General features: G+C 46.0%; 1 protein-coding gene across 2 annotated transcripts in view; it reads right to left on the bottom strand.

Moving 5' to 3' along the window:
- rftn2 (raftlin family member 2) overlaps positions 1 to 16088 on the bottom strand; it is a 105291-nt gene that overhangs the window by 53315 nt on the left and 35888 nt on the right. For both annotated transcript variants that reach the window (XM_078551818.1, XM_078551819.1), the window contains exons 3-5: positions 14271 to 14454; positions 2711 to 2822; positions 651 to 1002 (exon numbers count right to left, since the gene is read on the bottom strand). In XM_078551818.1, the coding sequence (XP_078407944.1) occupies positions 651 to 1002; positions 2711 to 2822; positions 14271 to 14454 (648 nt within the window). The remainder of the gene's footprint in view (positions 1 to 650; positions 1003 to 2710; positions 2823 to 14270; positions 14455 to 16088) is intronic.

Here is a 16088-nt window from a genome sequence, read left to right as displayed (position 1 = left end):
TCAGAAGGTAACCTTTAATTCCCAGCAGCCACCCATGGAGTCTGGATGTTGGCCTGAAGAGTTGCAACACCTGGGACTCTCAGAGGGTGGAGGAATCATGACAGATGCCCAGGAACCAAGCACAGCCTGCAAGATGCACTTCCTGTGGTCATAGGCCAGCTGAACATTTTGTTAGTGGAAGTCTTTTCTGCTCAGGAATCTAGCAGGCCAGTCTGTCGGTGCCTCGATAGCTCCATATGTACAATTGGTAACCCCCTCGACCTGTGGGAATCCATTGATGGCAGCAAAGACCCATGACCTCTGTGCCTGTGCAGGCCTATCTCTCTCAAAATGGGTTTAGCCCCCTGCACTCCAGAATAGGGCACCCGTGATTTGCTTGATGATGTGGTGAGCCAAATGCGAGATGTCACCCAGGTCTGTATCCCTGGAGTGACCAGGGAGCATAAACAGTGACCTTGACGCATGCAGGTAGGAGACTGCCATGGGGGTTGCAAAGTCATTGTGGACCATTGGGGTAAATTTAGGACTTTCTACATTTGAGTATCCGATTACCATGAACATGTAACTTGTAAATAAGCTCCACTTTTAACTACAGAATAGATACTTATGAAAGAAAAGTGATTTTAAAAAAAATGATAAATAAGACAAACCTTCCTTTGGTTGAACAGGAGGACAACTTTCGTTTCCAATCCTTTTTTCTCTCCCATGCAAAAGGTCTTCCTCCTGGGCTGGCCCATTCTCTAAAACATTAGTGACTTTACTGCACCAGTGTTCTTTTTCTACTGCAAATTCAGCAGGCTTTCTGGTCAAAGTCCCCTCATTGCATTTTATATAATTATCAGTATTATGCTTTCTTTGATCAGGCAATTTAAAGCAGACATCCTGTCCCAAATCTGTATCTAGTTCTCTTGATGATTTTGTACCATTGCAGTCCTTTGACTGGGAACTGAGTTGATTTAAAAATCCGACAAACTTCATTCCTTTCTTCGCTAAATCATTCACCTAAAATTAAATAACACAGAAGTAAAAATTGCATTTTTGTAAATTAAAAAAAAAATTCTCGTATTTTTAAAAACTTGTTGGGCAGCAGTGTGCATAAGGAGCATATGCAGCAGGTTGTGGTTTTGTGAGGAGGGCAATGGGTAGAAATCACAGGTCACTGTCAAAGAATTTCAGGGCGGTGCTCTGTTGTTGTGCAGCACTGAACAGTGCCCTAAGGTAATTGCGTGATGTGCATCTCCAGGAAGGGGGCTGAGTTTCTTCATGGCTCCTTACTGAATCACTGCCTGCTTAAGAACACCTTTTCTGATCCATCCCTGAAGAAACTGTGTGGTCTGTAGATTCTGGTACAAGGTATTTCCTAATTAGTCTTTTCCTCTGCTGCAGTCTTATTCTCTGTGTTTCTCTCATTTCCTGAGGGATAGGTCGAGTGGGAAAGAAGTGGGCAGGATGCAAGGAAGGGGTTGGGGGGAAGGGTGGGCTCATCTTTTTGCCAGTGGCCATTTCTATCGGAATTTAGTGTGCATTTTAGAAAGGGTTTGTTCTGGTAAACCTGACAAATGTAATAAACTTACAATGTCCTATATCTGAATAACATACTTCTGCCTCCCAAACAATCAGGAAATGTTGTCACTTTGTTCATATAAGTGAAGCACGGCTGATCTGGTTACAACTGTGAAAAATACGTCTGTCTAGCCAGTAGTTAGTTATTACTGATATGTATGCAGAGGATACATTTCGTATAGGCCATAATATGTGAGATTGACTCAATTGTAAACACCAAGATTGAAATGTTAAAGTTACCCAGAACAAGCAAAAAGAAAAGATTGGCCCAGATCTTCTGGTCTCCTGATCGTAGGAGACCACCCCTCAAGATGTGCTTCGGGACTCTGCATAAGTCCCAACATAATGACTCTGTAGAAATTGCCCGGGAAGCTTGAACTTCCGATGGGCAATTCCCCTGCTCCCTGGGAGCATCTAATTGGAGTAGAATTGTATTAGAATCGGACACTTTAGATAGTTCCCACTTACTTACTTGGATAGTTACCCAAGAAATTTTAGACAGAAAAATCCTAGGCTAAATCACAGGTAAATATATAACTGACACCCCGACTCACCCTTCAACCCCTTGACTACCCCTGACCTGACTAACCCCCACCACCCGACTCTACTTCCTAACCCCCAGGCTTCCCCCACGACACCCGGACTCCCCCCCCCAACCTGACCGGACTAGCCCCAGTCCTGGTAAACCCTCTGACCCGACCCACCAGCTGACTCACCCACCATGCCCAGCTGCTACCCTACCCACCTACCACCTTATCCACTTACCCACTTATTTCACCCACCTACCCACTTCCAGACCTACATGCTCACCCATTCACCCGCCCATTCATTAACAACTGAGAAGCTTGGGCCTTTAAAAATTTACCAGAGCCTGGCAGCTAGTGCCGTAAAAAGGGTGTGTGGCAAGTAAGTGGGTAGTTTTCTGTCTGATCAGCATCGGACACAGGGCTTCTGACTCTGATCGGAAATTTTGGGCCATTATCTCATTGGTCAGACTCAAAATGTATCTATTACTTGTCTATTGTGTACGCACACATACAACTGATTCACCGAAACAGCGTTTGTTATTTGCTACGCATGAACTTTGTGGACTCAACTCTGACAGTGACTCAACAGGATTCACTAAGTGAGCATTATGAGAGGGTACCTTGTCTAACAGTCCTTTCACAATATCACTGGAGAGTGTTTGATTGCTTACAGACCATTCTTCAACAACTAGCTTGCAGTGTCTTTGATCTCCTTGTTCTGACTTCTTTATACTGTATTGAAGTAAAATAAACAGAAACCATATAAGAATAGTGAATGCTTTTAATTTCATAAGAATTAAGATTTCCTATAGATATTTGGAGGAAACAACTAAATGTGCATGTTAGAATTGATGTAACCATAAAATATTTCAATCCAAGTTAGTTTCTGTTTAGGAATTGTTATTGTGCCATGAAATGGAAGAACAGTTTAAGCATTTTTTTTAGTTTTGGATCAAATCAATTTGCTTTTCTCTATACAAAGTATCAAAACAAATAGTTTACTTTTTCCTAGTTACCTATTGTAAACTCAGACTCTTCAGCCTTAAAGTTACACTGTTATAATAAAATATTTAAGCGGAATTAAGAACAAAATAAGTTTAGGGGAGTTGAAATTCCACCAGTCTCTTGTCATAACGCCTGCAGTGGGCTGGTGCAACCACTGCAGCATTTTAGCTCCTATTGGTGGAAATGTACTGCAGGATTACACAAATATATGGCCCGGAATTTGCAGTCGGTGTTGAGAGACTGCACTTGCCATTGTCTTAGAGAAAGCTGCCCACAAGGATTTAGCAGGCTCTAGTGCGCTGATTTCCTCTATTCCAACATGACTTTGAACCTGGCACCTGAAGATTTATGGCATCCAGCACCAGTGAAGTAATGAAGGAGACTGATCAGCAATCAGATTGAAAAATTCTCAGACAGTGAAGCAGGAAGTAAAAATCACAAGTTATAATTACATTTCATTTTCCAGAAAGCAAAATAAAGATTAGGATATATACAGGGAGGTTAAGGCAGAAGCTGAAATATAGTACATGAACCTTAAAAAAATAAAATATTATTTTAAAGTTAATGCAATTTGAAAATGATATGAGTGAATTACACTCCATACTTATAAAATTAATTTTTCAAGGACAGCGAAGTTGTTCAAGAGTAATTATGACTTAATACACCACTAAAAATTCAGTTACACTTCATTCAACAAGGTTTAACATTTTGAATGATTTTTACAGCAAGGATAATGTGTGAAAAGTTGAAGCTCATGTCAAATCACTGATTTGTGTTGATTTCACATCGGCAATGACTGTAATAGCACAACCTATGGAAGAATCGGTATCACTGACAGCAAATTCCGGATCTCCACATTTAATTGCATTGGCAGAATTTTTAGGTCAGCGGGCGGGCACGATTGGCGGGCTTGGGATCGCCCAGGGAACAGATCGCCAACCGCGATTGGCCCCCCCCAACTGCGAATTCATGCTGGCTGGCAGTCAACGACCAGCTAGTGTGAAACACGCGCTGAGAAGCTCAGCGTTGCTGGGGTGGGGGCATGAGGAGGGTGGGCGCTGACGTCAATGCGGGCACGGGCCAGCACTGACAGAAAGCTCCCTGAAGACAGAGTGCTGCCTCAGGGAACTGAAGACCTGAAAAATCAAAAATAAAATTTTGAAAAGCAGAAAAAATATTGTCCAAGGATCCCAATCAAGCACCTGAAAATATACATGATGAAAATGCTGTCCACCGATTTTTATTTTTATTTAATTTCATCATGGAAACCTCATCCCGCCCTTGGCTGAGGTTTCATGAAAAAGGTAAAGGCTGCCTGGCCAATTCACCTGTCTGCCAACTGTAAGGTTGGACGGGCAATGTAAAATTAAAGACAATTGCGTCGTTAATGACCTTAATTGGCCTCTTGATTGTTGGTGGGCGCGCTACCAACTTTTGCACGTGCCTGCCTACCGAAATATCATGCGAGCGTGGGATACATTGGGACGCTCGCCTGACGTCATTTCGCACAATTTCACGCTGGATCGGGTTGGGTGTGCGCCTGCCCGATCAGCATAAAATTATGCCCCATGTGTGGATACCAGAAGCTGCTGTCAGTTTTACACAGCAATGATGGTGAGTGCTGATATTTCTGTTGTCATTACAACTGCAAATTCTGAACCATCAATGTTTTTAAATGGATTCTGGCTGTTCTGTGTGCTGTTAAGCCTACTAAATTAAATTTAATGCCAACATTTTATTATCTGTTGTACAAATACATGCTCACAAAAGGTCCATTGGCCTGTAATATGTATAACATGTTTTCTACAGAAATTAGTGCCAGCAGCTAAATTGTGGTCACTGTAGTCACACCTGAGGCTAGTCAGCAATTTCTATTGGACAATACTGCACTAAATTAGGAAACTGTTTTTGAAATGTTTACTGTATGTTAAAAAAACAAGGTTTTCACCCTTCTCTTGCATTCATGTTGCCGACCCTCCATTTCATGCCCCCTTCCCTCTCCATCCCTTTTTTCCCCACCTCCTCATTCCTCCCACTAGCTGGTTTCCTTAGTGCTATAAATAGGCTGCAGCATTACAACCATTTTCAAGATAAATTCCATTAAGCTGGCAGAGCAGTGAAAATGATATAGCAGGTAGAGACTGGCAGAGGGAGCAAAATGGGGATGGGAAGCGGGGTGGAATCACAACTATGAATCCTGAAAGCCAAAGACAGGAGCAACTGAAAATAGGTATAAGGAAACAGCTTGTGATGGGAGCAGGCATAATGGTGGGCAGTGACAAAGAACAGCAGGCAAACAGTAGAAGTGAATGGTGGTGGGGTGGAAGAAAGTTGCAACAAAAAAAGCTATTGTAGTTAAATTCAAATTAAATCTAGTCTTTTAAAAAAATATAGATTTTAAAGATGTACTCCACCCTGGTGAAGCTACAACACAGGAGTCAAACAACATAACCAGCAAGTGATAGACAGAGCTAAGCGATTCCATAACTAATGGATCAGATCTAAGCTCTGCAGTCCTGTCACATCCTGATGAGAATGATGAGTGGTGGACAATTAAACAACTCACTGGAGGAGGAGCCTCCACTATTATCCCCATACTTAATGATGGAGGAGCCCAGCACATCAGTGCAAAAGATAAGGATGAAGCATTCACAACAATCTTCAGCCAGAAGTGTCGAGTGGATGATCCATCTTGGTTTCCTCCGGAGGACCCCGGCATCACAGATGCTAGTCTTCAGCCAATTGGATTCACTCCACGTGACATCAAGAAATGGCTGAAGGCACTGGGTACTGCTAAGGCTATGGGCCCTGACAATATTCTGGCAATAGTACTGAAGACTTGTGCTCCAGAACTTGCTGTGCCCCTAGCCAAGCTGTTCCAGTACAGCCATAACACTGGCAACTACCCGGCTATGTGGAAAATTGCCCAGGTATCTCCTGTACACAACAAGCAGGACAAATCCAACCCGGCCAATTACCACCCAACAGTCTACTCTCGATCATCAGTAAATGATGGAAGGGGTCCTCAACCATGCAATCAAGAGGCACTTGCCTAGCAAAAATCTGCTCACTGACACTCAGTTTGGGTTCCGCCAGGATCACTCAGCTTCTGACCTCATTACAGCCTTGGTTCAATATGAACAAAAGAGCTGAAACCCAGAGGCGAGGTGAGAGTGACTGCCCTTGACAGCAAGGCCACATTTGACTGAGTGTGGCATCAAGGAGCCCTAGCAAAACTGGAGTCAATGGGAATCAGGGGGAAAACTCTCCGCTGGTTTGAGTCATACCGAGCACAAGGGAAGATGGTTATGGCTATTGGAGTTCAATCATCTCAGTTCCAGGACATCACTGCAGGAGTTCCTCAGGGTAGTATCCTAGGCTTAAGCATTTTCAGCTCCTTCATCAGTGACCTTCCTTCTATCATAAGGTCAGAAGTGGGGATGTTTGCTGATGATTGCACAATGTTCAGCACCATTTGCGACTCCTCAGATACTGAGGCAGTCCATGTCCAAATGCAGCAATACCTAGACAATATCCAGGCTTCGGTTGACAAATGGCAAGTAACATTTGTGCCACACAAGTGCCAGGCAATGACCATCTCCAGCAAGAGAGAATCTAAGCATCACTCTTTGACATTCAGTTGGATTACCATCACTGAATCCCCCGCTATCAGCATCCTGGGGGTTACCATTGACCAGAAACTGAACTGGACTAGCCACATAAATATGATATCTACAAAGTGTGATGGAATACTTTCCACTTGCCTGGATGAGTGCAGCTCCAACAACACTCGAAGCTTGACACCATCCAGGACAAAGTAGCCCGCTTGATTGGCATCCCTTCCACAAACATTCACTCCCTCCGCCACCGACAAACAGTGGCAGCAGTGTGTACCATCTACAAGATGCACTGCAGAAACTCACCAAGGCTCCTTAGACAGCTCCTTCCAAACCCACAACCGCTACCATCTAGAAGGACAAGGGCAACAGATACATGGGAACACCACCACCTGGAAGTTCTCCATCCTGACTTGGAAATGTATTGCCGTTCCTTCACTGTTGCTGGGTGAAAATCCTGGAACTCCCTCCCTAACAGCACTGTGGGCGTACCTACAACACAGAGACTGCAGTGGTTCAAGAAGATGGCTCACCACCACCTTCTCAAGGGCAGTTAGGGATGGACAATAATTGCTGGCCAAGCCAATGACGCCCACATCCTGTAAATGAATAAAGAACAACCTGGAAGTCATGAATTTCCTGAAATACTGCCACCAAGGTTAGACATTGGAGGTATCAAAGATAAGTCAACAACAGTACCACCAAATTTAGAGACCAAGTATTGCAGCACTTGAGATAAGTAAATTAATTGAAAAGTAATAGAAAATGTGATGGACAGCACAATGGGAATAGTATCGCAAAAGTGTGACTGTGACAGGATACATAACAGCCAAAGGAAGTAAATGTTCACCAACCAGAAATATGTGCATATAGTGTTCTTTTAATATCTATCTATAATATATTAAAACCATGGCCAGAATTTTATGTTCGGCGTGTGGACTCGGCGGGAGCGGGTAGGGGAGGTCGGGAAGCCGACCGCTGCCCGCGAATGGCTCCACACCACACCTCAATTTTACACAGGCAGGCCAATTAAGGCCCGCCCAGTGTCAGACGCAACAGTAGCAACAGCGAGAAGGGGTGGGAGCTCAATGTCCGTTGGGTCCAATGGCAACCCGGCAGCCGATTCAAAAGCGGCCGCGGCAGCCATGCGAAGGCTGCCAGTGACTCAGAGGAACCTTGGTATGGAGCACCTAAGTGCAAAACACGGCAGGCGGGAGGGCAGGTCGGCGGGGCAATTGGCCCCGCGTTTTCCTGATGAGTGTCTCGCTGCCCTCCTGGAGGAGGTGGCAGCATGGAGACAGATCCTTGTCCCTAGGGACGGAGGGAGGAGGCCCCCCACCTCACCAAAAATGCCGGAGGAGGTGGCATCCAGGGTGAGCTTCCATGGTGTGGCGAGGCGCACATGGGTGCAGTGCCGGAAGAGCTTCAATGATCTCCTGAGATCGGGTAAGGTGAGTACCGTGTTGGCATGGGTCACTTAGCACAGCAGTTAGGAGCTGCCCACCCACCACCCTCCTGCCTTGGACCTCAGAGGTCTTAGAGTGTGAGTGGCAAATGTCAATGAGGCAGCATCTGGCCTAGAGGTTGAGCCCTGGCTGCTTGGAATGAGTGCCTTGTGGCTCCAGGGTCACGAATCAGCTGAGTCCTGCGAGGTCTCCCTCAGATGGGGTTGGCCAGGCTGCAATGGCAATGCAGGTACAGGGTAGACTAATCAATGCTCCTCTCTCCTTTCAGGAGAAGACATCCCATAATAATGCTGAGAGGTTGTGGACTGGCAGAGGACCACCCCACCTACTCACACTAACTTGATATGAGCAGGAGGCCCTGGAGCTGGAGAGGCGCCATGCACTTAGGTCAACTGGCAGCGGTGAGGTTGGGGTGCCACAGGGAGGTAAGAGTGCAGTGCACTGAGGTCAAATTGTCTGTAATAGCAACCATTCCATGGTAGTCTCTGCATTGATGTGAGCCTCGAACATGGAATCCCCATTCATAACGGTGAGACAGGGCACCCTGATGCGGGTGCCAGCCACAGTAACAGTGCAATGACTTCAACTAATGACATGTCCTTGTTTTTCCTTTCAGGCTCACCAGAAGCCCATCGGGGTGAGGAGCCTGAAGGCCCGTCGCTCACCCCAGGGGACAGCAACCATGGAAACGCACCTGTGTCACACTTGCTCAGCGAGGCAGGCACCAGCGCAGATACCAGCACCTTGGTGGGCATTACATTGGCGGCTAGTATCTCGGTGCAAATCGGTGAGGGCACTTCACACTTGCCTGAGGTGCAGGTGGAGACGGAGAGTGCCCAGGGCGCTGGGAGTCGAAAGACTGCTGGGGACCAGAAACATGCTCAGTCGATGGCTGATGATGAGCCTCTGGAGTTGTCCCTGAGGCAGCAGATGCTGGAAGTCCAGCAGGGTGTGCGGGAGGATCTGGCGGGGATACATGAGGGAATGCGTGCCATGGTCTCCATTGTGGAGGAGTTCTTGTAGAGCATGAGCAATGCAATGACCCTCATGGCCAAGTGCACTGCCTCCTCCATGGAGAAAGTGACGACTCTCATGGAGAGGCTCCTCCAGGAGCTGATTCAGGGCTTCCTGGGGATGCGCTTGGATCTGCAAGCCCTCACACCAGCAATGACCTCAGGTGGTCACTGTAAGTGTGGGAGATGGATTGGGTACTCAGTATCCCAGCTAGTGCCCATCCATCAATGGTGAGCAGGGAGGTCCAAAGCAACCTCACGTTGGCGCATGAGCTGCTTGTTGTCTCTGTGGGCTCCTCTCAGAGCGCTCCGGATGATGGCAGCAGCTCGTCCGCCCCACAGCCAGTGAGCGTGGCATCCGATGAGGCCGCAGCAACTCGGGGGATGCCAGCCGTGGCACCTGGCCGCTCCCTTCCAGATGGGGCCAGCACAGGCTCCACGAGCTAGAGGACCCCTGCCAAGGTCATCAAGGCCAACAGGACAGCAGAGTAAGCAGGCTGTCTCTAGTGCCAGTGCCAGCGATGGGGGAACACCTAGACGTAGCACCCTCAAGCAAAAACGTAAAGCACATTAAGCACAACACAGGCTTATCTCTGGTGATATCTTTTTCTCCCACTTTTACTTTAAAAGTTATTTGGTGTGATGGATAATACCTTTCAATTTCATTTGTATTATGTATGCCAGGCACCACATCATTAAATGTGATTTTGTACAACAAGCCGCTGGGTGCTTCATTAGTTCTCCAGGTGCAGGGTAACCCATGATGTTCTGAGTGACTTGTTTGTCATTGAACTTTACTAAATGGCACATAGTGCATGTTGTTCACCAAGCAAATGTTCCTGTCAGGTATCGAGTATGGAGCCTGCAGCCCTGGCATGTGGTGGTGGTTATTATTTGGTAGGCTAGCTGCAGGAGCGTTGGATCAAAGTGGCCCAGGTGTCCCTGCCTCCCTGGAGGCTGCCCAGGTCAACATCTATCCCCTCAGCGTTCTCCTGAGCATGCTCGTCCTCGGACTCACTACTGGACTCATCATCTGTTGCCAGAACAGCTGCGTCAACATCTTCTTCCTCCACTGTGTCCCCACTTTCCAGTGCCAGATTGTGGAGAGCGCAGCATGCAACCACTATCAGTGACACACGATCTGGGGGGGTATTGCCATGCCCCCCCAAATGGTCCAGGCTTCAGAAGCGTACCTTGAGAAAACCTATGGCTCTCTCCACCACAGCCCTTGTGGAGGCATAGCTCCTATTGTACCGCTGATCGGCCTCTGTTCTTGGATGTCGGAGAGGCGTCATGAGCCACCTTTTGAGGGGATAGCCCTTGTCACCCAGCAGCCATCCATCCAGTCGGGCTGGAGCACTGAAGAGCCCCAGCACCTGGGAGTGTCTCAGGATGTAAGCATCATGGGAGCTGCCTGGGTACCTTGCACAGTCTTGCAGAATCTGCATCCTGTGATCACACACTATCTGTACGTTCATGGAGTGGAAGCCCTTCCTGTTGATGAAGGCACCGGGCTCACCTGCTGGTGCCTTGATGGCCACATGTGTGCAGTCTATAGCACCCTGGACACGGGGGAAGCCAGCAATCGCTGCAAAGCCTCTGGCTCGCTCTGCCTGGCTGGCCTTGTCTGTGCGGTAGTGAATGAAAGTCAATGCATGCCTGAACAGAGCATCTCTCACCAGCTTGACACAACTATGGACAGCTGATTTGGAGACTCCACAAAGATCACCCACGGACCCCTGGAAAGAGCTGGAGGCATAGAAGTTGAGGGCCACTGGCATGGGGTGTCCACCCACACAGTCGGAGCTGAGCTCAGGGCCAATTATCTGACAGATGGAGGTCACTGTCTCCCTTGAAAGGCGAAGCCTCCTTCAGTATTGTGCCTCAGACATATTGAGGTAGCTGCCTCGCCACCTGTAAACCCTGGCAGCAGGATAGTGGTGTCTTCTGCAGTGCCTTCCACCTTGGACTTCCTGTTGGCCCTGCGCCCCTTGTGCCTGCAACCGTTCTCCCACAGGTGGCTCCCCTGGAGGCTGAATAGGGACACCTGGCCTCCTCCCTCTTCTGGCCCTCTCTTTCTCCTCAGAGGAGGTGCCTCTAGTGGAGACCACAATCCCCATGGTAAGGGAAGGCTGTTTGATACCTGGAAGGACCCAAGTGGTATGACTCCTCCGGAGTCCTGAACTGAAGCCTCTTATTTCTGTCAAAGCAGCTCTGAAGTGAAATGAAGTTGTCCTGTTCACACAAGCAAGCAGCAGCAACTTATAAGCTAAAGTACAAACAACTCGCATTAGCAAACCCACTCGCCCCTCTTATCCTGCCCGTGGATGAGGTTTTTGAAAATGTGGCCTAGCCGCCTGCTGATCGCACCTGTGCGATGGCCTGAAAATTGCAGGGGCTACGTAAACTCCGAGATAATTGGTGTCTCAAGGGCCTTAACTGGCCTGTTAATTAATGGCGGGTGCAGCTTCGTTTTCATCGCGTGCCCACCTAGTGAAATATCGCGAGGGTGTGCGGTGACGTCAGGACGCATGCCCGACATCATCGCGCGTCATATTATGCTCGGGCATGTCAGGCACTCGCCCACACGCCCAACGTAAAATTCTGGCCCATATGTCCATCAGCCCTTACTATTTACACAAAAACAAAATAAAATACCATGGATTCTGGAAATCTGAAAAAATACAGCATATGATGGAAGCATTTAGCAGGCCAGGCAGTGTCTTTGGAGAAAGAAACTGACTTTTCTTGTCAGATAAATCAGTTTTATTCTTTTACATCTGCCCCTGACTTGTTTTAATCCAGCCTAATAGCTTTATCTTGTGCTGCTTCAGCTTTTTTGTGCTGTTTGACAGGTGTTCTTGTTTGATGCACCATTCTTCAAACCCTAACCTCAGATGTGACCTGCCTAATTGGACCCTCTCTTCACTAGGAAAGCATTTACAGAGCTAATTCTTACAGGCAGGGTGATCCTGTCCCCACCACACCCCCACCCTCCAACCTCCAACACAAACATCCTCTGTTTGCCTCACCCTGCTGATATGACTTCAAACTTTATCTGTATCTTTGTCTACCTCGAACTACTGACTTACAGCTTTGCATCCTGCTTTGGCCTACTTGGCCAGCTTCTACCAAGTTTATCAAGCGTGGAAGGCTCATAGAGGGCACAGTAGGACTGGAAGTGTGATTAAGATCTTAGGGAGGCAGGAATTGGTTTGAGAAAGGAGGGTAGAAAGAAGCCAGGGTAAGGGGAAGAAGGAGAACAGGGATTATGAGATGACAATAGGAAAGTAGATGGTGGAAAAGAGATTTAGGGATGAATGACAAGGCAGAAGGTCAGAAATGAAGGAGAAGCAGATGGATGAAGTGTGGGAAGGGGTGGCAGTGAGAGCATTCAGTGCCACCACTGGCAGGAGTCAGTAATTACTGCGACAAATTTACAATGGCATAAATTTGCACTGAAGAATTTGTAATGGAAATGTTGGAAGAAGAATATAATGTATGATTCAGAAATTGGAATTAATTACAACTGCATACCCTAGTCCAATCATCACTTGCCCTTGAAACCCACTTTATCTGAAGATTACACTTGATATTGATTTCCTGTGCAACACCATTGATCATCAACTAGTGAATACAGGTAGATTTGCTATGTCCAGTTGTTTTAGTACAAGTGACTATAAACTGTCCTATTAAACTCAAACTTAATTAAAAGTAAAGATATATTTATTCTATTACCAAGGGAACACAGTATAAAGATGTCCTGACCAATTAGTTTTCAAAAAAAATTATTGCCCAAATCTTCTGGTATCCAGATTGTCGGAAACGGACATATGACAGAAGATGCATGTCAGGATCCTGTGGAAATCCTGACACGCAGACATACGTGGGGATTGCCTGGGAAGTTTAAACTTCCGATGAGCAATTCCCCTTCTGCCCAGGACCTTGTGTGAATGTCTCCGACTCTGAGCGAGAGTTGGAGACTTGGGACAGATCCGAGGTACTTACCTTGATAGTTAGCCAGGAAATGTTAGGCAGTTAAACACAGTCTAGCACCTGGGTAACTCCACAACTGATCACCCCAAGCAACCCCCTGATCACCTGACTATTCCCCAAACACCTGACTACATCGCCAACCAGACCCGGCTATCCCCCCGCCTGACTACACCCCTGACCATCCGACCACACCCCCAACCTGACCTGACTACCCCTGACCGTCCGACTACCCACAACCATCCTGACCTGACAATCCATCAACCATCCAACTTTCCACCTGACCACCAGATTTCCTACCCGACTACACCCCCTGACCAACCAACCAGTCCCATCCATGCCACAACCACCCAACAAAGCCCCAACCCAACTACCCACTCATCCGCCTACCCACCTCATCCATTCACTCATCCAAACTCATTCATTAAAAGACTGGGCCTTTAAATACTTAGCAAAATATGGCAACTAGTGACATATTAAGGGGGCGTTACCTCCCTTCCCACCACCACCACCACCCCCCCCACCCACCCCAACCCCCGCCGACTCTGCTGTGATCCGATGAAATATCCGGGAGGTGCTGCACTGCACATTTCTCCTTCAGCTGTGATCGGAAGATCCTGAAAGAAATGGCCAGTAGTGTCGGGCCAGGAAATTCTCTGCGGGCAGCAGCAATGTGCACAGCACATGGAATTTGAATAAGATTCAGGCCAATGTGGAGTAAGTAATTATAAAACAACCTTCTTCAAATTGAAATGATCAAGGAGAGTATACTGTAAAAGAAATTTTTAAAAAAATACATTATAAACCTAACTGGCAATCTCAAATTTTAAAAGAAATCGCTAACCACAATTAAGTTCTAATAATCACAGCAGTCAAATTGTTAAAATGTCTTCAGTGCTGTCCTGGAATTAGAATTGGATTTCTACTTTTTAGTTTCACTATAATAATAGCTGCTTCAAACAACATGACAATTATTGCAACTATCTAACATGAAGATACATTTACATTTTTCGATACAGACCTCTTAATTATGCTTCTGAATTCATGGTTTAACAAAAAAACTTACAGCTAATGAATTTAACTTACCCTGATCTCATTTTAGTCAATATAACTCTATAGATGTAACTCAATGGAGATCGTTTCCTTTGCCCCACAGAAAGAATTGTAGGGTGGATGGTGGCAACAACATATCCCTTCCTGTAGTACCCTTCCAATTTAGAATTAAGGTCCAGGAGAGAGGAGATCTTGATAACATCTGGATTTGATGAACCTATAATATTAGGAACAAAAGACAGAAAAGTGAGCATTCATTAAAGGTGAACACAGTTTAGATTCAGCTTGCCTGAATCATTCCTAAATGATTCCTAAAATGTGAAACGTGGATTATTACTTTCCATTTGGTAGAAGCATGTCTCTACACTCACTTAAAATATGACACACATGTCACTACAAAGTTACTGTTACATTTGTGAAGGAATCTGGTGGTTTGAGGGACCAATGGGGAAGCGTGTGCAAACTGTTGCCTAAGAAGATGACTTGTCGAATGTCCTGTTGGGTGCACCTAGCCTGGTTTCCAAGGTTGTATTTTTTTGAGTCAGACCCTAATGGAAAGGGAAACTGAAATTGGTTGAAATCAGATAAAATACAGAAAGCCACCTGAGCACCCACCACCCAGTGGTGCACTGCAGGTATGCTGAAGAAAATGAAGGCTGGATCCAGGAGCTGGTAACAGGGAAACACAATGTTCCTGAAGCTGTTTTGGTTACTCAAAGATATTTACTGACCAGACTTGGCCATACAGTGCACAGGGTTGAGGGTTGGGATAAAGGTAATATGGTGGATCTACACCATCAAGACTGTCGTGAGCAAAACTCAGGTTCTGGAGAAGCGTACCATTTTGGTGAAGACTGTGCCCATGGAACTCAGGTTGGTTGGGAGCTGCTGTCAGATGAGAATCAGTAGCTAAATCTTTGAAGAAAAGGAGCTGGAATTCTACCCAAGGGAGATTAGAGTCTTGAAGGACTTTTTGGCTGAAATTGGTGCCACGTATGTTGAGTAGACTGCCCAGTATATTTGTGCAATCTATCTTTGTTGTATCTGCTATTTAATGTGTACTTTATAATTAATATTGAGCACAATTTGCTTGTTAATTCATGTTTAATTTATGTTGATTTTGGTTTGATTGTTAAAGTAGAAGTTATAAAAGTGAAATCTTGTCCATTGGTTTTTATCGTTAGGGTTGTTCAGTAAATTCAATTCTTTTGGTTTGTTGATCTCCACAGGGATCAGAACAAAGGACACAGTGCATGTGATGGACAATTATAGAAGAATTCTTAAATAAAAGGAAGTGGTTGGTGACTGTAATGAATAGAATACTGTATATAGCAATGAATTTAAGAGTATTTTTACAAATTGATTGATGCAATATTCATGCTAATCTATTGATAATATGGGGCAAAATCTCACTGTGGGCAAAGATTAGTTGGGGCGTTTGGGACACCCACCTGATATTATCAGCAAGTGGCTCAAACTATTTTGATGGCTGGGTCTCATTGAATTTCATTGGTGGTCTGCCTACACATTTCTAGTGATGATGTGTAGCCTATCCACTCAGATGGCAAGATTTCCACTGGGCCCAGCTCCATTTGTAGCGGGGTGTCCTTTCACTCTCTAAAAACGTTTGCTGCTACAGGGAGCACTTAGATTTAGTGACACAGTGATAGAAGTCCTTGTTGAGCAGGCGGTGGTATGATTTTTATTTGTTCATGGAATATAGGAATCATTGCCATTATTAATTGCCCTTGAGATGGCGATGATGAGACTCTTTCTTGAACTGCTACACAGTGTGTGGTGTAGGTATATCCACTGTACTGTTAGGGAGGGAGCTCTTGGACTTTGATCCTG

This window comes from Cetorhinus maximus, chromosome 11, assembly GCF_964194155.1.
Source record: "Cetorhinus maximus chromosome 11, sCetMax3.hap1.1, whole genome shotgun sequence".
NCBI classification, from domain to species: Eukaryota; Metazoa; Chordata; class Chondrichthyes; order Lamniformes; family Cetorhinidae; genus Cetorhinus; species Cetorhinus maximus.
Note: the sequence above shows the minus strand (reverse complement) of the source record. Positions and strands in the feature narration are given on the sequence as shown.